This window comes from Lindgomyces ingoldianus (genome assembly GCF_010093535.1).
Source record: "Lindgomyces ingoldianus strain ATCC 200398 unplaced genomic scaffold BDR25scaffold_4, whole genome shotgun sequence".
NCBI classification, from domain to species: Eukaryota; Fungi; Ascomycota; class Dothideomycetes; order Pleosporales; family Lindgomycetaceae; genus Lindgomyces; species Lindgomyces ingoldianus.
The window spans coordinates 2111915-2135465 of NW_022985165.1; the positions used below are offsets into that span (position 1 = coordinate 2111915).

Genomic DNA, 23551 nt, shown 5'->3' on the forward strand with positions numbered 1-23551 from the left:
CTAGACCTCCTAGCAGCTACAACGTGGCGCTAGAAGAGGCCGCCTTATGTTTTAGTCTAAAAACTAGCTAAGCTGTCTAAGGTGTGGGTTAAACACGTGACTGTCCTTGTTGTTAGTTAATTATTATGTAAGAACAAAGCTTTATACTACTGCGCTAATATAACTAAAAAGGTGCGAATAATTAACTAACATTAATTATTACGTACAGAATAGTATATATACCTGTCGCACGTAAGCACCATCTCGGCCTTACAGTAATCTAAATTAATATTAAGTTTATTTATAATAAAGGCTTACTATTATTTAAACATAAGTTTTTTACTATTTATAAAGTTCTTAATCTTAAGTGTGCATTTAGTAAAGTAGCTTTAAAAAAGCTTAAAAGTGCTTAAAAAGTCTTTTACTATTAGTATAGTAACAGTAATTTAAAGCATTATTAAAAGTAATTTAGTAGTTAGTAAAGGTTAATTAAAACTAATAGTTTTTAATCTAGTTAGCTATTTAATTTATACCTTTAATTAAGTAACTTAGTTTTTAAAGGCTATATTACTAGAGTTTTACTTTAAATCTAGTAAGTTTTTAGCTTTAAGTTTTATAAAAGAAAGTTTAGCTATTAAAGTTAGTAGTTATTTAGCTCTAGTAGTAAGCATTTTACTTTAGCTATAGCTAAAGCGTGTTGCTAATTTTATACTAAAATCTAAAAGTAGTTAAAAGTTAAGCATTAGTAGTTATCTCTAATTCTAATAAGTTATTAGTAGTTTTTAGGTTTCTACTTTAGCATACTTTTTATACCTTTTTTAAAAGTAATTTTAATTATAAAAAATAAAAAGTTTTAAACTTAAAGGCTTTAGTTAATAAAAAGTTTTTAAGATTTTATCTATAATAACTAAATAATTTAATGTAATAGTGTGTAAAAACTATAACTTAAACTAAATTAAACACTTTTTAAAGTTAAATGTAGTTAAATAAATAATTAATATAATATTATTAATAAAGCTATTACTAGTAAAAGTAAGTTTTTTAATATAATGTAACAGCACAAGCAAGATAATAGCTGAGATAATCAGCTCTTAGGTCTTCACGTGTGGCTAAACTGAATCTGGCAGGTCAAGCTCAACACCCGTATAGCTAAACTTACGCCTAAAATGTGACTCAATCAATACAAGAGTAAGGTAAAAGGAGATCACCACCTCTGTACGCCCATTAATCTCTTTCTCTAACTATTTTTCCAATGTGGACTCTACCATCTGCACCCCCCGTCTCCTTCTAACCCGCATGATCAACACAGAAGAAGGTTCATCCCATCTGAAATGGTTCCACGAACTCTGGACCGATGAAGTAACCACAGGCTGGAGGCAAGTCTCCACGGCCCCTGTAAAACATTGTCCGAAAGCAGAGACTGGTTCGTCGAGCATCTAACTAAATACGACCACATTATGTACGCGGTACACATTCAGCCTACTTAAACTCCAACCCCACCTTTAGCAATAGCAGATAGCCCAAATATTAGAGAAGCGGTGGATGAAAAAGAGAGGCGAGGAAAAGTCACAGATACAGCACGTTATTCACCTGAATCTGGAGACTTGATAGGTTGGATCGGTCTTCGAAAGCAAAGGCATGGGCCTACATTACCTCCACCATCGCCTCCTCCTTCGGCCCCGGACACATCAAACATCTCCCCCATCTCTAAACCCTAGGGCCACTGGTCCCGCCAAACCGCTAAACCTCCGCGCCCTAGGCTACTCCTTCTTTCAATCCTCCTTGGGACGCGGTTACGCCACCGAATCCACTTCCGCTATTCTAACGGCGTACCGGGTCTCGCTCTCAGAGAATAATGATGAATTTGTGTTGAATTACGTAGAAGCCTGTGTAGATAAAGATAATCTAGGTAGTATCAGGGTGATTGAGAAACTAGGGATGGAGAAAGTGGGGTGGAAGGAGGAGACTAATCCTGTGTTTTTGGCGGGCGCATGGAGGGATCCCGGGTATTGGATTTATGGGATGTATGTTGGGTTAGAGAGGGGGGGAAGATGCTGAATGGGTGTGTGTAAGATGTGATGGAGTTGGGTGACGTTTAAAGGGCAGCAGAGCAGGAAGCTAGGCCTTGGTTCCCGAAGTTTACCATAAACAAAACTATCATTTGAATTCAACTGTGCTCATTTTACCAACCTTCGTACGGCGAGCGTTCCTTGTGTAATATTTTTCAGCAAACCCGTACTGGATCTTACTGGGCAACTCCACACCCACCCCAACCTCTCCCCCTAATCCAAAAACCACTTCGGCACTTCGGGTCCCCAAATCGCCAAACTCTCATCCCCAGCAGGGCCCCACCCAACCGGTGTATCCTCATTAACCAAATCCCCATCTGCATAATGCTCTACCATATTCCCGTTCGTATCCCACCAATAATCAAAAATCTGGCTACCCAGAATGTGTCTTCCCACACCCCAAACACTCTTATACCCTTTCCTGGCAAGCCACTCATGTCCCAAGTTCTGGCTGTCGAAATCGTGGACTTCGAAAGAACAGTGGTGTACGTGTGAGGTTGGGTTTTGCGACATGAAAAAGGTGTGATGGTCGGTATAGTCAGGGCCGATGTCGATGTGGCAGAAGACTGCGACATCGAGGCGGTGGGACGGGTTAGAGGGATCGGGGTTAGTATAGAGGAAGTCAGTGGGTGCAAGGTTGAAGTTCGTTGTGTACCATTTGAGTTGCGCGGGGAAGTTTTTGACGCAGAGGCCGTAGTGACCAAGCTGGTGGGATGTCAGCGGTTGTGGGTTTGGAGAGGGTGGCAGGAGGGGGCGGCTCGCCTTGTGTACTGGCGCTGGCCCAGGTTTAAATCGTTGGAATCGTGCTACTCGCGGTTTCTGCGTCTCGTAGTTTGTCGTTAGGATCTCAGGCATTGGTCCCCCTTCTGCCAGCTTTTGTCCAAACATCAAATTAACCGGGAAGCCCTCTGGATCCGTCAAAGTGACCATATATCCACCTCCAGGAGCCTCTGTCAACTCCTCAATCTGGGTTGCTCCAGGAAGCTGCGTTGCTCTGCTAAATCGTCAGCTCTCTCACAACTAGCTACACCCATTACTCATAGATATCCTACTTCTCAAGCTCTGCGAAACTCTCCACCTCGAACGTCCCACCCAAAAACCTTTTCTCACCCTGCTGCGCATAGTAAACATACTGGTCCATCCCATATCCATTATACCATCTCTTCGTTTCCGTTTTCTTCGCAACCATCATTCCAAAATCTACCGTAAATCAGCACAATCCCACTGCACCTAATTCAGCACCCCGCCCCCCTGCCCCCACCATGTTACCCCTCTCTTCCATACCCTTACCTCTCAAAAAGGTAGTAATCTCCGCCAGATCTGGATGCTGATAGCAAATATGCGCAATCCTCCTAAGTTTGATCTGCGCATCTCGGTCGATGTTATTTGCTTTCTGCCATTCGCGGAGCGCTTTGCGATTTGAGCTTATAGCGGCGTCCTGGGCGAGTGATGTGCCTCGATTAGGGGACGTTTCGCGGCTGGGGATCTGATTGAAATGTTAATGTTCTTCCTGTTACGCTCTGCGACGTGCGAGAAGAAGTTGGTGGTGTGATGCATAGTTGCAGTCCACTAAGTGGGCTTCGCAGCAGCGCCTGTGTGGGGCATTGAAATCGCGAAGGACGTACACAAGGGGTTATCTTCTCCTTCAACTGGTGAAACGGCATGGCAGACATTCAAATTTATCAAGATTTGACCTGGTAGCAAGCTTGTAAGGAGATTCCACCCGTGCTGATATGCTGGGTTAAGTGCTTATGGAGTCCCATACATCCTGGATGTGGGGTGGCTATGAAATGCCGATGGAGAGAGATGTGGGGTTCTACCCGCTTCCTTCGCGGACGTCAACGTTAATCTGATCTGATCCGACCTGACTAACTTTATGTCGGCCGGGTACTTAATTGTGGGTGGGTTCCGTGTTTATACATGAGGTCTAAATTTTTTAAACCCTGTTAGTGCTGCTAGGATGCTACTGGAATGAATCAGTCATTCAGGTGTTTTCAAGGAATCTGAACTGACATTGATTGCGATATCAAAAGATGTTCGCGTTTGGCAAGTCGATAATCAACTCCATCAGTTCATACACACATTCGCTCGTAAGGACAACCCCCAACTGCTCCTAACCCTATGCGCCATCACTGGGGCCATCGACCCAACTCAGATATATTCTCAAAATAACCTGTCCATCTATTTTATGCCTCCCCTTCGCCAGCCTATTCTGCTATATTCCCAGCCTCAAGGCCGCTTTACTAATTTGCAGCCCTACGACTAGGCATGCGCTGTCCGCGCATCCACTGGTTGCTAGATTGGTACAGACGAAGCAGCCATCCCAGGACTAGACCGTCAGCTTGATGTAGCGTTGGGATGCAGCATGGGTTTCTCGCAGCATCAAGTTCGGCCGAATTGCTACTAAATCTAATGCTGAAAAAATCTCAGCAACGATGCCCGACGCATGTAGAGGTTGAGCAATATCTCCTAGGAAATGAGACACACACCTCAACACGTATGAACACGTCAGATTAGTTCCAGATGTTAAAATCCTGCTCTTCACATCGGCAATGCACTCCTTCTGTATCTGAGCCTGGCTTTCAATTGCGAATACAACGTATTGTTCCTTGGTATAGTCGCGACTGTAGTACAGACTGGAAACGCCAGGTGCGTCACCACTAGAGTTGATCCAATACGATTGGTATGAAAATGCACCTTCACCAATGTGAGAATAGGGGTTGGTCTAGGCCGCTGCTCGTCCTATCGATCTGTTGTATTGCGGTTCGAGAATCTACTGGAGATCGGACGTGGCATAGGGGTTGAGGAATTTCTCGGCCATTATACACCACGGCCGGCGGCGAGGAGCCTTGGAAAGCAGCGTCATGAAGATTACGAACAGGTGCCGTGTTCAGTCAATCCACCGCTACTCATGCTGATGCGGGCCTTTTGTCAGACTTCTTCCTTCTCAGTCAACCATGTGCCATTCGTAATAATACATCCAAGACTTTGAAAGAAGCGGGGGGTTCTTCCAGATATCTCAATATCTGCATCCACTTTCTCGGTTGAATCTCATCACTCGCTATCTCGTAAACACTCATCCCGCCCGTTATGGTCCTATATCTAGAAAGGCAATAATCTCTGTGATTCTTATATTTTGAGATGAAATTGTCTAGTTTATCAAATATGAAATATCTATCTAATACTTATGTATTCACTTGGGTATCATGTTATTAACCATCTATCCCATCTCATTTCTGTTCCCGACCTCTAACCTCTGTGTATAACACAGATCGACTAAACGCCGCCACCAGTATCACAACCAGGTCCAGAACCCGCACCACTGCCTCCAACAGCTCCCACTTCCGCTCCCGCCCCCACACCCTCTCCCTCGCTTTCCCCAACCATCGCCTCCTCCGCCCTTCCTTGCAACATCCTTCTCCTCAGCTCTTCCTCTGCCAGACTCTGCTTCTTAATATACTCCAACACAATATCCTCCTCGTTCTTTTGTCTCTCAAACTCCAACATCCTTTCTTTTTCCGCTTTCTCGCTTTCCTCGAGGACTTTCTTCAGCGCTTCTTCGTCATCGTGACTACCCTGCTTCTGCGCTTGCACCGCCTCCTCGCTCTCCTTAAGCACCGTATTCAATGCCTCGTCGTCATCAACATGCTCAGACGCAACCGCTGAGTTTAAAACACCGGAGTCATGGCCTCTGGCTTGGACATACATCTGCGTTTCGGTAGAACTAGGGTAATTGTCCAGGAACTGTTGATGATGATGCTGGTGCAGATGAGCGAGTTCCTTACTCTCGGCGATGATACGTTGGTATTCCTCATCATCTTCCGTATCTTCATCGGAATCCCACCCACTCTCACTGCCATGCACAACGCCCTTCTCCCTCACCCTTCTAGTCTCCAATAAGCTCTTCCGCAGCGTTTCCTCTAGCGCTTGTTGTTCTTCAACACTTGCACCGCTCTTGCCAGCTTCCGAGATACTCGCCGCCAGGGCGCGCTGCAGCGCCTCTTCCTCGTCTTCTCCTTCCAGCTCCCTGCTGCGCTGGAGCTCGGACATCGACGCGCGGATAGCGCGTGCAATCATTTCATCTTCATCTAAGTTGCCCTGGGAAGTTTGCGAGACAGATGCTGCGATTGCGGCTTCGAGTTCCCTGCGCTCTGCCTCTTCTTGGGCGGCCTGGACTTGTTGGAGAGAGAGTTGGGATGGGTTTGGTTGCGGGAAGGTACTTGCATGTTGCAAAGGCACTCCGCTCGGATATTGGTATGTACCCAACGAAGAAGTATCATCTCTCAACGTCAAGCTCCTCGATACTGGCATAGTATGCGGTGCCGCATTAGGCTCTACCGGGATCGGAAGATCCGAGTAAGAGCTTGCATCGCTCATAGCGGACGGGAGCGAAGGACGAGCTTCTGACCGTTTAAGATGCGCGTTGTTTTTTATCTTCGCCCACCGCTCTTGACGTTTCCTGCGCCGGTCTTTCATCAATATGTGTAAAGCCTCGATCTGGTCCTCCCCGGGGTTTTTCTTCTTTTTGACGTTCAGTCTTATGCACTTCCATCTGGCCAAGACATCTGCGCGTTCCGCCGTTGAGACTGCAGTCGCTTCGTCGTAGCCTTGGGATATCCTTGCTGCGATGATATAATTCTGTACATTTACGCCTTTTTGTTTGAGGGCCTCTTGATATAATCCCTTCATAGCGTAACCGGGGACAGCGAACGCACCCCCCATAACTCGGAGAGGGACGCCTGCGAGCCCTTTTCCGACACCTTTGACGAAGCCAATAGCACCTTCTTTCTTCGCGCCTTTGTACGGGTCCGTTACGATCCCTGTTATCCCTTCGTAGAGGCCAAGTCCGAATTCCTATCATTCGAGTAAGCTTCATTACACAGTCAAGATATTTTAGGCGTCGAGGGCATACCTTTGCAGCAGTCTTCATTCCGCTCTGGAAATCAGTCACTCTATCTACCTGTCTAACCTCTTCCCCATAAAGCTTTGGCACATTATGAAACCCCTTAGCAACATTCAAAGAAAACTCCATTGGGGACTTAAAGCCGGCGCCTACGATTCTCTGAAGCCCTTTGCCTGTATTGGCGACAGCTTCAGGATTGAAACTTGAGATGCGCTCCGAGAAGCTGCCAGTGCCAGCTTCGGAGCGAATTCCAGGTTCAGAACCGACGTGAGAGTGTGTGCGTCCGTGGCGAAATCGATCAATAGGACATGGTGAAGTATCTCTGGAACGCGAGCGCGAGACTTGTGTTGAAGCGCGCATGGCTTGAGCCATGAATGTGCCTCTTGTCGTCGGACTTGATACGCGTGTGATTTCGGAGCTGGAGCTGTGTCGGGGAGAACTATCATCCGGACTTACGGGCGTGATTTCGGTGGTGGTTGTTACTAAGGTACTCACACCGGGAAGCGTCGAAGCACTGCTTGAAGCTGATGTGCGCGTGTTAGTGGTAGATCTTGAGCCCATCGGGCGACCTGTACGAGGGGCATCTGCTATAGAAGAGCTGGCTTCAGATCCTTTCGCGGCTTGTTTTCCTTTCTTGGCTTCTTTCGTATCGGGATGAATGCCAAGTAGCTTCATAGTTTCAATAGGAAAATCAGCCACACCCATCATCATTGTCGTTGCAGTACCAATAAGAGCCGTTGTTGCACCTGTGATGGGATCCCAAGGTCCATCGTCGGTCTCGTACTCGCGGGGTCGGTATCTACATAATTAGCTAGGAGCAAAGGACACGATCGCTTAGACTCACAATTTTAGCTCATTGAAGTCGAGCTCTCCTTCTTGAGCCAGAACCGTAGCAGCCATTGCGCTGAGCTTGACCTGTGTACGCTTCACCCTCCAAACAGCCGGACGACTCGGGGCGACCATACACCGTAAGTCATCATACTTCAGCATCTGGTGGAAAGACTGAGCGCCATTCTGATCACCTCGCTCCTGGCTGATTAACTGCGACAACTCCTGCGCCCTCTCGAGAGACCCCGGTTTGAGAGCTTCTTCGATAGCCTTAGCCAACTTGTCCGCTGTCAAATCCTTGTATGGAATCGGGTGAGGACCAGCTCCAGCTTTTGCCGTCATCGCCCCCCAGAAAGGTTGATCTCCAAAGAATGGGACAACCACGGTAGGCCGGCCTGCTGCAATACCTGCGGCAGTGGTACCAGCGCCACCGTGGTGCACTACGCAAGAGACATGTTTGAATAGCCAGTCGTGAGGCACGTTTCCAAGCATGAAAACACCTTCAGGCATTCCAAGATCGTCGGCTCCAAGGCCACCCCAGCCTTTCGATACAAGTGCTCGCTTTCCGGTTTTCTTAACCGCTTCGAATATCATCTTAGTCATAGCGTTTGGATCATCCACAACAATTGAACCAAAGCCAATATAAACGGGTGGTTCTCCAGCTGCAAGAAATTCGGCAAGGTCAGGGGCTGGAGTGTAATTTTGTGCCAGAGAAAGGAAGTAGAAGCCTGAGATAGAGATGTGGTGACCCCAATCTTTGGGCTTGGGGATCAATGCCGGAGACCTAGTAAATTATTAGAAAAGAAGTCAACGGTATGGATATGGTTCGAACCTTACCAACAATACGTGTATGGAATCTTCATCCTTGCCAGCAGGCCAGGTGCCCAAATCATGCTGATGGGGTCCAAGCCAAGACTGTGTTTGCGGAACTGGTTGATGACGTCTCCTAACCCTTGCCATGTCAACATGTCTACCATTGTGTATGACATGAAATTTGTAATGCTCGCATCCGCGTTAGAAGACTGGATATTCGCCAGAGGATGAGGAAACTGTTGAGTGGGTGACCATGGCATCCTGGTCAATACGGTTAGCTCGCAGAAGGAAAGATCGAAGGTAGGAGGCTAACGTAAACATCATGTGCAGCGGAATGCCAAGTTTCTCCGCACAATGAATATGGCCGAAGCTCGGAGGATTCGCAACAATAGCATCCGCAACGAAAGGCTTCTTGAGGACCTCGGGAACATCGTTCTCGATTTCCATCCACTCTTCTATGCTCTGCTTTAGCGGATCGATACCAAGACCATCGCCAGTCTCGATACACGACCTCCATGTTCCACGGAGAATCTCTGCAATGCCCCGTCTCCTCTTGCCCACGTCACCACTCCGTAGGGTATCGAAGCCTGGCATCAACCCGGGGTTCTTAACCATGAAGGCCATGAGCTCAGCGGGGTCGCCACCAATGCTAAAGAACTCCAGTCCATTCTCATTCACAAAGTCTTTGAAAGTGGGATGAGTGGCCAATCGTACGCGATGTTTATACGTCTCCTTCAGTACCCTGCCCAGTGCCACAAACGGCTGCACATCTCCTCTTGAGCCAACCACATGTATAACGACATTCAATGATGGCGGGGGGTCCTGTCCCGGCGCCCCACCAAGAAACTCGGGGACGTACGCAGGAGGCGGTGCGGGTTCTCGTTCGACCTGGGAAAGCTGACGTTGGATCTGCGGGACTAGAAGCTGCGAAAGCCTCCTTGTTTTCTGGTTGATGCGGATATTAACACGGCCGTCATCTGCCACGATGGCATTTGCGCCCAATTCGTTACTATCGTCCGATATCTGCCCCGGAAGCTCCGTGTATGCTGGAGGAGGCTGGTCATAATTTTCGTCTTCAGCCGCCGATGTATCGATTTGGCCAGTATTATAGCCATAAAGTTCATCCGCACTGGGTCTATTTATAGAATTAGAATGTGAGTGGAGCTATTAGGAGACATACAGACATTGGACGCGGAGTGGGGCGTGTTTCGGAAAGCCGGTAGGAGCTCGCATAGCCAGAACCCTCTGGCTTCATTCTCTGCCTCTCCGACGATCTGTTCGGCCGGTCCTCTGTCCCCGGCCGCGAAGAAGGCGCCTCCGGGCTCGCGGGCAATCCGACCACTCCTGGGGTGGGGGGTGGGAGTCGGGAGGGTTGCATTGGCGGGGCATTTTCGCCAGACGCGTTCGCTTCAGCCGGAGGATCCTGGGAATTCGTCATAGTAAAAGCTACACGCGCGGAAAGGATATCATGAAAGCGTGAGTCAAGAAAGTCGATACAAAAGGGTGAATAATTATGAAGATGAAGGATTTGGGGGCGACTCGGCAAACTCCATTGGGATGGTGAGGTTGATATTCACTTCCCCCGTCCGCAACAGCGCAGGCTATGACATGTGTTGCAGAAGCAGGGATACAGCAGCGGGGCATAGCAGTGCCGTCACTTCATTGGCTGGAAGGAACCTAGAATCCTGGCACGCGGCTGACCAAGAACACTGCGTCATCCTTGACACCAACCTTCCCTCCCTGAAACATCAACATTTTATAGCAGGATAGGTCATAATAGGCCCGACGCAATGCCTTGAAAACACGAAGGACGCTTTACCGGCCGATTCTATTTCTCACCTTCAAAAGCTACAAGAATAGGCGGCAGCAAAATGCTTGATGGAGCTCCTGGGTCGATGATGACTGCTCATGCAGAAGTCGTGGACCTTCTTGGCATTTTCTCGTATTCCGCATACGCCCGTATCCTTCGTCTCGGGATACGGAGCATGAGTGAGGGTTTGCACATTGGACAATACACCGCAAGATTTGAATAATTACAGAGGATGAGTAAAGGTTCACTGACTCTAGGCACCTCGGTCTGCGTGTTCCGGCTTGGGTACTCTAAATAGTTAGGGAATGTTATGTTAGAGGTAATCGGCTGCTGATTTCTAGTCCACCACCTGTTCAATATTTTGTAGTTTTCCCACGGCACAAGACTCCATCTTCTTCCGAGCATAGGCTTGAGCATAGCCCTCAAGAGGTCTACTAGGGCTTTACGTCCCATCCAACAACTATCTCACCAGTGATTTGTCTAAAGTATGAGGAATAGTAATCATTGGCAAGAACATCTTCTCTGCTTGACGCCCCAAGTAGTTGCTTTGAGAATGTGGAGGCATTTCTTCTCCTTTTCATCCAAATGCCTGAAGAGGTGACCCCAAAAGTACGTCGAGGTCGCTATTGGCTGACGGTCGAATCGGGGGTCTACGGCGACGCATTTCTTCACCTATCGCACCAAACATCAATATTCATTCTGCTTATATGTGAGAGCGTGATGGCCACAAACCATAAATGCGGCCAGACACTAGGCGCCTTTCCAACATCTCTGGAATCATAGGTAGTGCGGGGTTAATACCACCTTGTTCCACCCGGTCATGACCCACAACCTCCTTGCCCTCCGCCAGGCGCTTCTCGAAATCGGTGTACACCGCACTCTTCTTTCCTACAGACTGCTGGGTGAGACTCCAGGGGGATGGGTGGCGCCAATGAGTCTGCTCGTCGGTAGGGTCGTCCTTGGTGCTCTCACATTCATCCTTCACCGGTTCGCACCCAGGGTTACCACACTGCTTCTTGATACTTCAATGAAATTCCGTCATATCCCCCAAGCCCCCGGTAACTACCAGGATCTGGGGCTTGAGTACGGTCCGAACTGGCCCGAGGGATTGCTTGATCATTTTCTCGAAAGCTGATATAGTCTGGCGATGAAGGTGAAAAGAGGGGATTGCCCAGAGATTTAAGAGAGACCGAGTGAGTGAGTGATTAAAGACTGTCAACGGATGATCAATAACAAGAGAGAAGGGTAAGAGTGCGGATGTATCGCTAATCCATTGGCTGGGAGTGGATGAAACCTTCACCATACGAGCATTTACGTCCTTGCCTTCCACGTGCTGGGGCTTTTGTTTAACTGCTGAAGGTGCGCCTGCCTCGTGAGCACAAATAACGGATATTGCTGGCCGAAATAATTAGATCGAAGCGTCAACCATGCACGAGGAAGGAAGAATGCGACCAGTCAGTAATTCAGCGAGGTTGGGGAGGGGATTCGTTATTGTGCAGCACATGCTTTAGCCCTCTACGCCATCCTTGACATCTCACTCAATATGACAACAGTCAACGAATCTACTTACTCCTCTCGCCAATTCCCTACTCGTGCATCATCACCCTTGTTCCCATACCATCTACCATTCCTCAATCTCCCCCGGTTTCGGCGGCTGCACTCTCACAATCTTATCACAATTGAGCAAACACAACGGATCGAACGCCAGCTTCAGCCTCCTCATAGTGTCAACAGTGGCCTCGCCCAGCTCATGTGGTAGATAATCTCGTTTGACGAGACCGATTCCGTGTTCGCCGGTGGCCGTGCCTTCCAGTTCGATTGCGCGTTTGACCATTTCATGGACCAGTTCCGAGGCCTTTGCATGTTCAGTGTGTTTGTTGTAGAGGATGATAGCTGCGACGGTGAGCTGGTGATACAAATTGGATGCTCAGTGCTTTCTAGAAACGACTAAAAGGTTTGAAGGGGACTGGGAGTGTCTGGGGAAGTATGGTAGCACTCACAATGGAAATTCCCGTCACCAACATGCCCGACAATACTCCCGAGCAACCCACTCCTCCTGATATTCTCCTTCGTCTCATCCACAATCTCCGGCAGCTTCGAAATGGGGACCGCCACGTCCGTCGTCCAAACTGCCATGTCATCGCCCTCCATCTTCGCCATCACACTCCACAGCGCTTCTTTCCGCGCACTCCACAGCTCTTCCCTCTCCTGCTCGCTTTTCGCAAATTCGAACGACTGGGACCCGGCTTGCTTGGCCAGTTTCTGCACCTGTCCGATCTGCTCTTTGACCGCGGAAGGTGTACCTGCGAATTTGAAAAAGAGGGTGGGGAAGGGACTCCATTCTTTGGCCGTCATTCCGGCGTCATTGATGCATTGCATTTGGACGTCATCCAGAATTTCGATGGCGGCGATGGGGACACCAGCTCCGACGACCTTGAACACGCAGTCTGCAGCTTCGCGGACAGTCTTGAATGCGCAGACGGCAACACTGGTGTGTTGAGGTTTAATGGTGACTTTGAGGGTGGCTTCAGTCACGAGGCCGAGCGTGCCTTCACTGCCAATGAACATTCGTGTTAGGTCGTATCCCGCTGAGGATTTTCGCGGGCGTTGGCGCGTTTTGATGACAGTGCCATCCGCGAGGACGACAGTCAGAGAGAGAACCCAGTCTTTCATCGTCCCGTAGCGATATGCGTTTGTGCCGGAGCAACCAGTGCCCACCATGCCCCCGATCATAGCTCCTGGTCCAGGGTCCGGAGGGAAGAACAAATTGAACTTGGATAGCTCTTCATTCAGCAGTTCCCAGCCCACAGCTGGCTGCACTACGACATCCAGATCCTCCTTATGCAGCGCGATGATCTTATCCATACGTGAGAAGTCAACACAAATCCCCCCTCTTGTTGCAGCAAAATGTCCTTCCAGACTTGTGCCCCCTGAGTATGCAGTAACTGGTATTCGCCTCTCATTACAGACTTTCATGATGGCGCTAACTTCGTGAGTGGATTTCGGCTTGACGACGCAGAACGGCACATCTCCTGGTGCGGCAGGATGCGAAGACCATGATGATCCAGAATGCGATTCTAGCTCCGATCGTTCGATCGTGATATTTTCCTTCCCTACAATATCCCTAAAGTCCGTCCACGCGGCCTCCATATTCGTTTGCGAGATGTTATGTCTTGGTGGCACCGTCTCAAAAAGCGGAGTCGTGGAGGTTTCGGAAGGAGGCTTCGGAAGGGCTTGGCCCCAGTAATAGCCTACAGCAGCAGCAATAACCATAACTACAAGGCGCATTAATTGACATGTTAATTGGGGGAGGTTTTGGGGATGATTGCGTACCCGTTATCGTCCCCGCATATCTCCTCCGCGACGACAGAACCACTCTCTGGGAAAGTTGGTGCTGTTGCTCTCTTTCCCTTTTTACTCGGTCATACACACTCTCCCAGACTTGGTAGTGAAAGGGAGTGTCTGTCTTTTTATCCTTCTCCTCGCTCGCCCATCTACGCTGGAATCGCACTGGGCAGAATGGGATCACTGTCGCGACGGAGCGTCTAGACGCGCTCCGAAGAGCAATTGGAGTTCGCGGTAAGTGTCGTAAAGACATTATGAATAGAAGAGAATAAGGAGCATGGCGTTCATACCGGGGGGCTGTGAGCGTGGGGACAGCTCTTGAAGCTTTGAGATTAGATCTGCAAGCGCAGATCTTCCTCGGCTGATGTTCGGAGGAAGGGCTGCTACCTCGAACCAGGTCAGTGGCTCCTCGGCAGACATTGTGTATGCGTCGTCACAACCAGTCTGGGGGAGGAGGTATGGGAATAGAAATATGTATGCAATTGTAACAGCTCAATGGCTTAATGCCAGAGCATCGGAAAAAGCCAATCTCAGAACCCAAGACCTAACCCATGTAAGAATCCTAGCACCAACACTAGTATCCAAGCACGCACACAGTGCTACTCTACCATGTAGGAAGTACGCCGGCCCCATACCCTGAACCCAAATTGAGAAGTCCACGAGCGAGTCGTGGCCGAGGCCGAAGCCACCCAATGCGCCAGGATAAGGATATAAATCTCCTTAATGATATGATCCCATGTAGACTCGAGAAACATGCCCGCGATGAATGCAGCGCAAAGGATAGGAAGAAAGCCATTGCATCATAAAAACCGTCACCGTGAAGCCAAACGCCATGCTGGAACCTAAAGAACGCAAACCCAAAGGGCATTAGAGAGGGTGGTTGTGGATGCCATGCACCTCTCCAAGTATCCGTAGAAATACTTAAGGCAGAGAAACGGATAAGAACGGGAATGGTCTTCTGCAATATGTATTGAGAGAGCCGATGCAAGTCATCCCAAGTGATTGCCTGTGGACTGGTGTGCGAGTAATGTGGCGCTGGCTACAAGCATTTCTGCATGTGGCGGAAACCAACCACTCACGAACTCATATGCAACTTCCTTGAAAGTCGTAGCAACCTGGTCTTAAACCAGGTCACGAATCGAAGCCAGCGACCTTTAGCCGCTCTGGTCTTCGTGACTTGGGGCGCTGCTCCGCTGATCTTCTCGGGCTCAACAGAGATCACATGGGTAGGAAGCGAACGGCTATGGGCTTGACGATGGTCTGAATACTGTCTGCCGCTAATTGACGGCCGTGGGGTCGACCTCTCGTTGGTATTGGCATCGGATGTGCTTCGGCCGCGCTTGTGTTCCTTTTTCTCTTGCGCATCAGACTTACGCCTCTGCCGCTCTTCCTTCCTGTATTGCTTACGAATGTCTTTCTCCGCTTGCCGGGTAGCCTCCTTCTCGTACTTTCGCTCCTTTGCTCCTTCCTTCTCGTTGAAAGCCTGCCGCGCCGCACGGATAGAAGCAGCACGTGAAGTCGGATCCACATTTGCAGGCGAGTCCCTGCCGCCACGGATGAATCCGAAGGCCTTGTCGAAGGAAGTCCGGGAGCTCGGCGAAGTTGTGTCTATGGATTTGAGCGTGTCCCCGCGCGATCGTGAGGGAACGACAGGCGAAGTGAGAGAAACTGCGGATTGTGAATAGCTCCCGAGCCGTGTGGAGGAGCCGGTGGTGTGGATGCGTAATGGCGGGGACACGCCCGGCACCGAAGACACCGACCCTGATCGGCGAGCGGGGTCAAACATGTTCTGTCGTAATCGAAGCTCCTCATCTGTCATGATATCATCCACCTCATTTTCGCTTCCCATGACAGACGAGGGAGTGGACTTGGAGATGGGTGGTGTGTATGGACGGGGTGTTTGGCGGATGGAAGGCATGTAGGGGGCCGTGGGCCGCTGCAGGCTGGACGTCGTCGAGAACTGTGATGTGTTGGAGGTGGAGCGATTGTGACGATGGCGACCATTCACGGGTGCAAAGCTGACATCGGTGACGGATCGCGGGTTGCCGCCATAGTCGGAGATACCCAGGCCGGCCAGTCCTTCGTTCTCGGCAGCAGGGCGTGACAGGTCAAGCGCATTGCTGTCCTTGGAGGAGAGCTTGCGCAGGTAGGGTTTGATCTTGCTCGAGGAAGTCGCGGCGGGCATGGGGCGGGCAGGGTCGGTCCAGGGTTCTTCATACGTGACTTTGGGCGTCTCCGAACGGTTAAAAGTGAAGGCTGGCGAGTCGGACAGCAGGCTGAGGGGACTTGTAATGGACGAGGCTGAGTTGCCGCGTTTGTGCAGGCGGCCATGGCTCGAGGGCGCATGCACTCTCGCGGCCATGGTGCGGGTGGTGATGAAGCGTGCTGACTCTGCTGCTGATGGTTGAGGCGCGCTGGAGCATGCCAGAGTCGAGGTAAATAGCGGGTCTCGGCGGGGTTGAAACCAACCTCACCAAGCCAACATGGACATGGCTCCAGCGCGGCGGAAAGATCGGAACGAGATCAGTGGCGAATCTCTGGCAGGTGCACGCTGTTGAGGGTGGCCCGCAGGCGGACTCGTGGTCGGGAGTGTTGATCCTGAACCAGGAGATATAACCAGAGCGACAGTGGGCGAGGGAGCGGCGCTGGAAGCTCAAGACTCAGGGCTGCGCGTCAACGTAATCGCCAGACATCAGCCCAGCAGGCGTACCACGGACGGCTTTTAAGCTGGACAGCGAGGCGGAGAAACCTTGGGCGCTGCCTCAGGTGAGGGGAAGAGCGGAGTAGATGTTTTATCTGGGACGAGATACAGTCTTAAGGATCAGGTTGCTGGTGAGTAAGGATGATGGCGCCGGCACACAAAGCACCTCTCCATCCCGCAGCGTCCGAGGCACAAGCCAGCCGGCAAGTATGTGTTGCTTTGCTCACCGCACACTTCGCATTCCTCGCTAGCACCTGTGAGGGAATCATGCATCGTCTGGCGACCTCTCTTCTTCGCAAGCGGTGCGCAGCGTCGACCAGGGCTTGATTTGGCAGGTTGTTGTTTACAAAAAGAGACCTTCTTACTTGATACGCCGTTTCGCATCGTGTGATGAACCCTTGCACCAAAAACAGGGCTTATTCTTTGCTTCAATTCACCGGTCGGACGAGGCAAAGCATCGCCATTTGTTCATACCCATCTGGTCTCAACTTGCGAAGGCTGCGCTGGCCCAGAGGCTGTCAGCATATCAAATTTGCAGCTTCCCGGGTGGGGGTTAACTTTTCCCACGGGCTTCAGTATTCCACCGTTGGCTAGCGCGGCATGGCTGGCTGGTGTTGTTCGGCGACGCCTTCTCCACGAAACACATGTCAAGGATTCCCCCAATCTCGGTCCTCAGATCACGCATGCCAGCCTAGAACCGCCCGCGCATCGTCGCCAACCCTAGTTGATCTCGTCAACTGCCTCAAGCTGACACTCTATCTTGGAAGTTAGCACAATATCAACGCCGCTGCACCACTCCAATTGTATCAGTCTTATCACGGTACCTCATCAATCCTCCGCGCAGCCCACGCTATACCATGGTGCCTCACATGCCAGAGATTTATCAACTCTCTCCCACCTCTCATGTCCCCAACTCCCGGTTACCGGCCTTGATCTACCGTTCGGTTCTCCCGGCAGACCCGACTGCTGCATCCACCCGCGAGGCCCTGGAGAAAAACCTCTGGATGCAGGGTGGCGTTTTCAAGACCTATCGAGCCCACCATTTCCATTCCGTGACCCACGAATGCTACGCTGTCTTCAAAGGGTCAAGCAAGCTGTTGCTGGGACGCGGGCCGCTGGATGGTCCGGAAGAGGGTGGCCTGGAGGTCGACCTTGGAAGAGGAGACATTATTGTTTTGCCTGTATGAGATTGAATTGTGTTTTGTTCATTTTGATTGCCGATTGATATATTTGTGGGTGAGGCTTTAACCAGTGACTGATTCTGTGCCAGGCAGGTGTCAGCCACTGTTCCATTGCATCGAAGGGTGAGTATGAGTATGTGGGCTTATATCCAGAGGTGAGTAGGCTGTCGCTGCCAAGGGTCTGGAAATGGATGTGCTTATAGTAGCTTGTCCCAGGGCTCTCCTCACTGGGACAACAATTTCTGCAAAGCGAGTGCGGAGGAGACAAGCGAGAAGGCTAGAGTGGCCGAGTCCGTCCCGATTCCGGAGTACGATCCTGTCTATGGGAAAGGTGGTCCGCTGGTAGACATCTGGAGGAAAGCTGCTGCACAGGAGAATTAAGATTCAGTGAAGCTGGCATCTTCGCACGCACGGTGCAGTGTTCAATGGTAAAGGACAGCTTAGAAAAGAGGAAAGAGTGACAGGGTACGCTCCTCAGGACGAGAAAACTTATTGGGAGACTTCCAAGGTCGCCTTTTATATCTGTAAACAGAGTTCATATACTATCTAAAATGCTTGTTGCTATATTTACTGCTGACTTGAGGTGTTGCGGGCCAAACCACGGGCGAGAGCGCCTGCCGAACTTGATTCGATTGCACGCCGTGGTGATAGAAGCCGATAGAAGAGCGCAAGGCATCTACTTTGAGTGAACCGAACGGGAATTGAGGGTTCCATGGTGCCGGAGCTGCTGAGCAACCGCATCACGTGTTTACCACCGCCAAGGCCGGCGGGCGGCGGGCGGCGAACAACGAACTGCCCAAGCTAGAATTCAGCAGGGCTGGTGTTTTTCTCTAACCCATCTCCCTAATCCCGAACTCAACTCCGCGACATCCACATCAACGTCGCAAACTCACCATCGCCTCCTCCCATCCTCCGTTTCGATCGCGACATGCCCATTCGCCATCATGTCTAAACGGACCAGCCTTTACGAGCAGGGCGAGAAGGGGAAAGACCAGTATGTCGAGCGCGAGGACCAGGCGCCGGACCCTCCAAAGCGCGCGACCGCAGCGCAGATGGCGACGCGAAAGATCAAGACTATCAAGCCCCGTGGGCGGCCAGCCGGCATGAGCTCTAGCTTTTCACAGATTGGAGCTTCCAATCCGTTCGCGTTCGGCGCCGTACAAGAACAACACGGCCCAAACCAGCAAGGCGCGTTTGGCAGCACCACGAACAGTTTCCCACCAGCCCAACTGTCTACCCCAAGCAACCCCTTCGCCAGCTCCTCCTTCTCTGCCCTTGGTGGTAGTAACACCAGCTTCAACCCTCAACCACCGTCCTCTGGCTTCACCTTTACGGCCCCTCCACCGCAACAGCAACAGGCCCCGCTGCAACAATTTGCAGTGGACAATCCTTCTAGCACTGTTGGCACCCCTACCCAAACCTCCGCTCCCAGCAATCCTTTCGCTAGCCCGGCCTTTACTACTCTGCCACAACAGCAACAGGTCCCACAGCAACAGGTACCAGAACAACCCGCTCCAGAACAGCAAGGCGCGTTTAGCAGAAGCACCAGTGGCTTCCCAATTGGTGGATTCGCAGTCAGCAGGCCTTCTGGTACTTTGGGCACTTCTGCCCAACCCTCTGCACCGAGCAATCCTTTCACTAGCTCCTCATTACCAGCCTTAAGTGGTGGTAGCAACACTTTCAACACCGGCTTTAATATTCAACCACCACAAGAACAGCAAGCACCAGAGCAAAAAATCGCGTTTGGTGGCACCACCACCAGCAGCTTCCCGCCAGCCCAGACCTCTGCGCCAAGCCATCCCTTAGCCAGCTCTTCGTTCCCAACCATTGGTGGTGGTAGCAACACTATCAACACCGGCTTTAGCCCTCAATCACAACCACCACCACAAAAACAACAAGCCTCAGAGCCACAAAGCCCGTTTAGCGGCACCACCAGCGGCCTCCCGCCAGCCCAGACCTCTGCACCAAGCCACCCCTTTGCCAGTTCCACGTTCCTAACCTTTGGAGGTAGTAGCAACACTTTGAACACCAGCTTTAATCCTCAACCACCACCACCACCACAAAAACAACAACAACAACAACAACAACAACAACAACAAGCACCAGAGCAGCAAGGTGCGTTTAGCAGCACCACGAGTAGCACCACGAGCGGCATCCAACTAGCCCTACCCTCCGCTCCGGGCAATCATTTCACGTTCGGTGCATTAGAACAGCCAGCCCCAGAGCAGCAAGGTGCGTTTGGCGGCAGTACCACGAACAGTATTGCTGTGTCATCCTCATCATCGACGCCGAACCTATCTTTCACCAATCCCACCTCGAGGATGATCTTCAGTGGCGCTATCCTTCCTGGCAACGACACCTGGAACCACCATCCTGGGTCTAGCGGCTTTTTGACGTCGCAACCGAAGCAACAGCCGACAACTGGGAACCAGGCTCAGCCCAACATATTTGCCCCATCATCCACTGGCACATCCCATCCACCCCCGGTAGACAACCAGGAAGGCAATCAGCCATTCGGGGGGTTGCCGCCCCCACCCCTGGAGCCACAGCCGATTGCATCCATGCCTACACTTACAGGATCCACAGTGCAAGAGTCTTCTAAGGGTTTGCCGAAGGTGCCGAAAGTACCGAAAGTGCAGGTGGATCCACGATGGACGAAACCATATGTATCGAATGCTACTCATCCTGCAAATATTGACGAGTTGGGCAAGCAATTGATGGACATAGTTGCAGAGCTTTCTGTATTGAATCAGAAATTCAAGGACAAGATTATCAATATTCCCACCACTGCAGATTGGTCATCACTGTCAGCATGGCACAGCAAAACTTCCACCGAACTTGTCCAGAAAATCACAACGCTCAAGAAACAGAGGGCTCTCACCATGGGCATCACTGGCACAGAATCGAGTTTATCCACGAAGCGAAAACCTGAAGAGGATCTCAATCACGACAGCCCTGCTACTACATCGTCAAAGAAACCTCGAGGTGGTGATTCCGTCAGTGGGCCAACCGCAAATTCATTTCAGCCGTCTGAGAGCTCCAGTGGTGTCGCCAACCCCGACGCCCCTGCTACAAAGACCGCGAATATATTCGGCAATGTCCTCAGCAAGTCCATCACATCCACTTTTGGCAATGCACCTAGCAAGAACGCTGTGCCCTCTTTCGGTTCGGCTGACTCTACTAAAATGTTCAACAAGATTATGCCAAGTGCACCGTCGTCACAGAAGAATCCGCCATTGTCCAATATGTTCGCAAATGCGTTGAACAGGAGTGCCGGAGCTTTGCCACCTTCCCAATCCACGCCTCAGGTTCCCGTCTTTGGAAATGTCAGTACGGGAGGCAGCTTCTTGAGTCAATTCAAGAGCGCAAAGACGGCCGAAGAGCTTGCTGCCGAACGTAAGGCAAAAGCGAAAGCAGAAGATTATGATTCCGACGACGAGACTGAGGAACAGTGGTCGGCACGCTATGACGCAGCAGAAGCAGTGAAGCAAAAGGCTGCAATGGCTGCTCCCGGCTTCCAAGTTTCCATTACCGCAAGCACCTCCAAGGATAAAGACTCCTCTAAATCGGTTTTCAGTATACAGAAAGCTGGTGGTGATTCTTCCAACGGCGAAAATGCTCGTATCGCCACAGGTTTTGGTTTTCAGAAGGCCAGTGGTGATTCCTCCAATAACCGCGATAATGCTCGTAGTGCCATGGGTTTTGATTTCCAGAAGGCCAGCGGTGATTCTTCCAGCAAGGGAAATGCTCACAGTTCGCCGGGATTCAAACCAAGCACAAATTTATTCACCACTCCAAAGCCTGCGAACGGTGCATCCAGCAACGGTCTGTTTGGTTCGCGGACTGGTAGCCCGGCACCGTCTAGTCCAGGCGGAGGCTCCGTCTTCGATTCCCCTCAGGTTGGTGGCACTCCAGGCGGAAACATATTCGGTCATTTGTCTTCCGGATCCAACAACCAAAACGAGTCTGATGAAGATGATCAAGATTACAAGCAAGGGGAGAATCAACAAGATGATCAAGACTATAACGATGAAGATGAAGATGCACAAACGGAGGGGCAGTCACAAGATGGTCCGAGTAGCGATGCTGGTGCCCCAACCTCGGCATCTCAGCGCAAACACGGTGAATCTGATACCGAATCTGATGAATATCTCGAAGAGACCATGAGGAGAAAGAAGCAGGAGACTGCCGATGCCAAGTCAAGTCTCCACTCCCATATCACGAAGATCAATTCGTCCGATTTGACCCAATCCGATTCCGAGAAGGACCAAGCGACTCCTAAGCCAAGCCTTGCCTCACGAATCACCAAAACTGACCCGCCTCAGTTGAACTCTGATAATGATAAGACAGAGACGGATCTCTCATCCTCCGCCAATGACACTAAGAAGAAACCCTTCCAGTTCTTTGACTTCGGTAAAGTCCCCGATACTGCACCAATCAAGAAGAACAGCTTCTTTTCCGGCGATCAGACCTTCAAGCCTGGCACTCCCATCAAGTTTGGTGGTGCACCCACTCAACCCAGCACAACTCCGTCATTCCTCTTCCAGCCCGCTAGTCCATCTCTTGACTCGTTTTTCAATAATAGTTCTTTCGGCGGCGCCTCAGCCCCAGCTCCTCCGTCGTGGCTCGCCCCGACTGTTGGCCCCTCGAAAAACAGCTCTTCCATGTCCTCTGTCTTCTCCTCTCGCGCTCCAACCCCCTTGTCTGCCGATGAGACCAGCGGTAAGGAGTCCAATGCCGAAGAAGCCAACGAAGGTAAAGACGCACAACTCATCCTCAACACCGACTTGACTTCCGAGGAAAAGGCGGATTATGAAATCCTATTTCACACTCCCGAAGCCATCGCGAAGCACCAAGTTGTCAAGGACGGCAAGAAGACCTGGGAGACGAAGTGCCGTGGACCACTTTGGATGCTGAAGAAGAAAGACACCGGGAAGGTTCTGATCCGGATTCGTCTCACGAACGGATCCACTCCGGTTAACTGTTTCACTCTCCCAAAGATGGCTACTAAGCTTGCTGGAGATTCTAAGAAGATGGTTTATGCGCACCTAACAGGTAAGGAGGGTATGCCGTCTACTTTGCTGTTGAACCTCAAGGACGCGGCAATTGCTATAGAGTTTGAGGATATGTATAATAAGAACTTATAGTTTGGTACCTTTTTAATAAGTGTTTTGGTACAACGGTTGTAATTAAAACGTTCTTTTTGTTGGTTTTTTAGTGAATGTTAGCATAGCATGGCATAGCATGGCGTAGTGATTAGGTGGCTGGCTGAATAGCAATTGAAGCATAGGAGTGCCTTGTATAGCAATGGATCTCAGATGCATAGTTACTTAGCTATGACGGCTAAAGTGAAGTGAATTGTTGTAAAGTAATGTCTGGCAAAGCGTGGAGTAAAAGGCAACCTGAATTTAGATAATGTTAATCTTAGGATTCTGCTATAACGTATTTCACAAGCGAACGGTCCACAGAAGCAAACTGTTGTTACAATATCTACTTACTGGGTAAGTTGCCGTAGGCGTGGCTTATACCGTTCAGTACGCGGGCCGGGGAGATGAGCGATAGGGATGGCGGGGTGAAGGATAGATCGTGTACGTGGGTGTACAGTCCTCGTAACGATATATCCAGGTGTGGGAGATTGAACCAATTGTGGTTTGCCTTTTACTGCTAGTATAAAGAGGAGGGGAAACAACCTTAAAAGAAGGCAATAAGGGAGTATATATGTAAAGATATATAATAGTATAGTGTTGTTAGAAACTACTATACTACTTAGTCTATGTAAATAAAGACTAAACGTTAATTACAACCCTCTAAGTAATAGTTAGGATTAAGGCTATATACATAAGGTTTAACTGTTCTGTCTATTGTAACTGTTCTGTCTGCAGCGCGGTTACTGTAGTTACTGCGGTCATTGCGGTCCTTGTG

At 50.3% G+C, this 23551-nt stretch overlaps 7 protein-coding genes across 7 annotated transcripts; 2 read left to right on the forward strand and 5 right to left on the reverse strand.

Moving 5' to 3' along the window:
• Nucleotides 1-2214: 2214 nt before the first annotated feature.
• BDR25DRAFT_331658 (Glyoxalase/Bleomycin resistance protein/Dihydroxybiphenyl dioxygenase) lies at nucleotides 2215-3740 on the reverse strand. Its single transcript, XM_033692661.1, has 5 exons — nucleotides 3674-3740; nucleotides 3339-3534; nucleotides 3101-3248; nucleotides 2811-3042; nucleotides 2215-2753 (listed from the first exon to the last, which is right to left on the reverse strand). Exons 1-5 carry the CDS (start codon nucleotides 3719-3721, stop codon nucleotides 2262-2264), a joined length of 1116 nt encoding a protein of 371 aa, XP_033552924.1. The 5' UTR covers nucleotides 3722-3740; the 3' UTR covers nucleotides 2215-2261.
• Nucleotides 3741-5324: 1584 nt separating this feature from the next.
• Nucleotides 5325-10030, reverse strand: BDR25DRAFT_331660 (UDP-Glycosyltransferase/glycogen phosphorylase; the record flags this gene model as incomplete). The annotated part of the gene is made up of 6 exons (XM_033692662.1): nucleotides 5325-6902; nucleotides 6961-7750; nucleotides 7796-8563; nucleotides 8617-8853; nucleotides 8906-9648; nucleotides 9773-10030. The coding sequence occupies 6 exons, from the start codon at nucleotides 10028-10030 to the stop codon at nucleotides 5325-5327; spliced, it is 4374 nt and encodes a 1457-aa protein (XP_033552925.1).
• A 1867-nt stretch (nucleotides 10031-11897) lies between these two features.
• Nucleotides 11898-14053, reverse strand: BDR25DRAFT_278863 (uncharacterized protein). The gene is made up of 3 exons (XM_033687713.1): nucleotides 13736-14053; nucleotides 12403-13677; nucleotides 11898-12295 (listed from the first exon to the last, which is right to left on the reverse strand). Exons 1-3 carry the CDS (start codon nucleotides 13998-14000, stop codon nucleotides 12024-12026), a joined length of 1812 nt encoding a protein of 603 aa, XP_033552926.1. The 5' UTR covers nucleotides 14001-14053; the 3' UTR covers nucleotides 11898-12023.
• Nucleotides 14054-14204: 151 nt separating this feature from the next.
• Nucleotides 14205-14719, reverse strand: BDR25DRAFT_90408 (uncharacterized protein). The gene has a single exon (XM_033699222.1). The coding sequence runs from the start codon at nucleotides 14613-14615 to the stop codon at nucleotides 14352-14354; it is 264 nt and encodes an 87-aa protein (XP_033552927.1). The 5' UTR covers nucleotides 14616-14719; the 3' UTR covers nucleotides 14205-14351.
• BDR25DRAFT_90409 (uncharacterized protein) lies at nucleotides 14720-16474 on the reverse strand. The gene has a single exon (XM_033699223.1). The coding sequence runs from the start codon at nucleotides 16107-16109 to the stop codon at nucleotides 14823-14825; it is 1287 nt and encodes a 428-aa protein (XP_033552928.1). The 5' UTR covers nucleotides 16110-16474; the 3' UTR covers nucleotides 14720-14822.
• Nucleotides 16475-17112: 638 nt separating this feature from the next.
• BDR25DRAFT_300886 (uncharacterized protein) lies at nucleotides 17113-18150 on the forward strand. Its single transcript, XM_033689459.1, has 3 exons — nucleotides 17113-17629; nucleotides 17719-17784; nucleotides 17846-18150. Exons 1-3 carry the CDS (start codon nucleotides 17306-17308, stop codon nucleotides 18008-18010), a joined length of 555 nt encoding a protein of 184 aa, XP_033552929.1. The 5' UTR covers nucleotides 17113-17305; the 3' UTR covers nucleotides 18011-18150.
• Nucleotides 18151-18477: 327 nt separating this feature from the next.
• Nucleotides 18478-23017, forward strand: BDR25DRAFT_300887 (uncharacterized protein). The gene has a single exon (XM_033689460.1). It carries the CDS (start codon nucleotides 18574-18576, stop codon nucleotides 22774-22776), a length of 4203 nt encoding a protein of 1400 aa, XP_033552930.1. The 5' UTR covers nucleotides 18478-18573; the 3' UTR covers nucleotides 22777-23017.
• Nucleotides 23018-23551: the final 534 nt, after the last annotated feature.

Bases quoted from the DNA above. Each gene is read 5' to 3' on its own strand.
- BDR25DRAFT_300886 (XM_033689459.1), top strand. From the start codon at position 17,306: ATGGTGCCTCACATGCCAGAGATTTATCAACTCTCTCCCACCTCTCAT. The intron at 17,630-17,718 runs GTATGAGATTGA...ATTCTGTGCCAG, and splicing joins GAGACATTATTGTTTTGCCT to GCAGGTGTCAGCCACTGTTC. The intron at 17,785-17,845 runs GTGAGTAGGCTG...AGCTTGTCCCAG, and splicing joins ATGTGGGCTTATATCCAGAG to GGCTCTCCTCACTGGGACAA.
- BDR25DRAFT_90408 (XM_033699222.1), bottom strand. From the start codon at position 14,615: ATGCCCTTTGGGTTTGCGTTCTTTAGGTTCCAGCATGGCGTTTGGCTT.
- BDR25DRAFT_278863 (XM_033687713.1), bottom strand. From the start codon at position 14,000: ATGTCTTTACGACACTTACCGCGAACTCCAATTGCTCTTCGGAGCGCG. The intron at 13,678-13,735 runs GTACGCAATCAT...TGCGCCTTGTAG, and splicing joins ATATGCGGGGACGATAACGG to TTATGGTTATTGCTGCTGCT. The intron at 12,296-12,402 runs GTGAGTGCTACC...TCACCGTCGCAG, and splicing joins TGGTGACGGGAATTTCCATT to CTATCATCCTCTACAACAAA.
- BDR25DRAFT_300887 (XM_033689460.1), top strand. From the start codon at position 18,574: ATGTCTAAACGGACCAGCCTTTACGAGCAGGGCGAGAAGGGGAAAGAC.
- BDR25DRAFT_90409 (XM_033699223.1), bottom strand. From the start codon at position 16,109: ATGGCCGCGAGAGTGCATGCGCCCTCGAGCCATGGCCGCCTGCACAAA.
- BDR25DRAFT_331658 (XM_033692661.1), bottom strand. From the start codon at position 3,721: ATGTCTGCCATGCCGTTTCACCAGTTGAAGGAGAAGATAACCCCTTGT. The intron at 3,043-3,100 runs GTAGGATATCTA...ACGATTTAGCAG, and splicing joins AGTTTCGCAGAGCTTGAGAA to AGCAACGCAGCTTCCTGGAG. The intron at 2,754-2,810 runs GCGAGCCGCCCC...ACATCCCACCAG, and splicing joins GGCCAGCGCCAGTACACAAG to CTTGGTCACTACGGCCTCTG.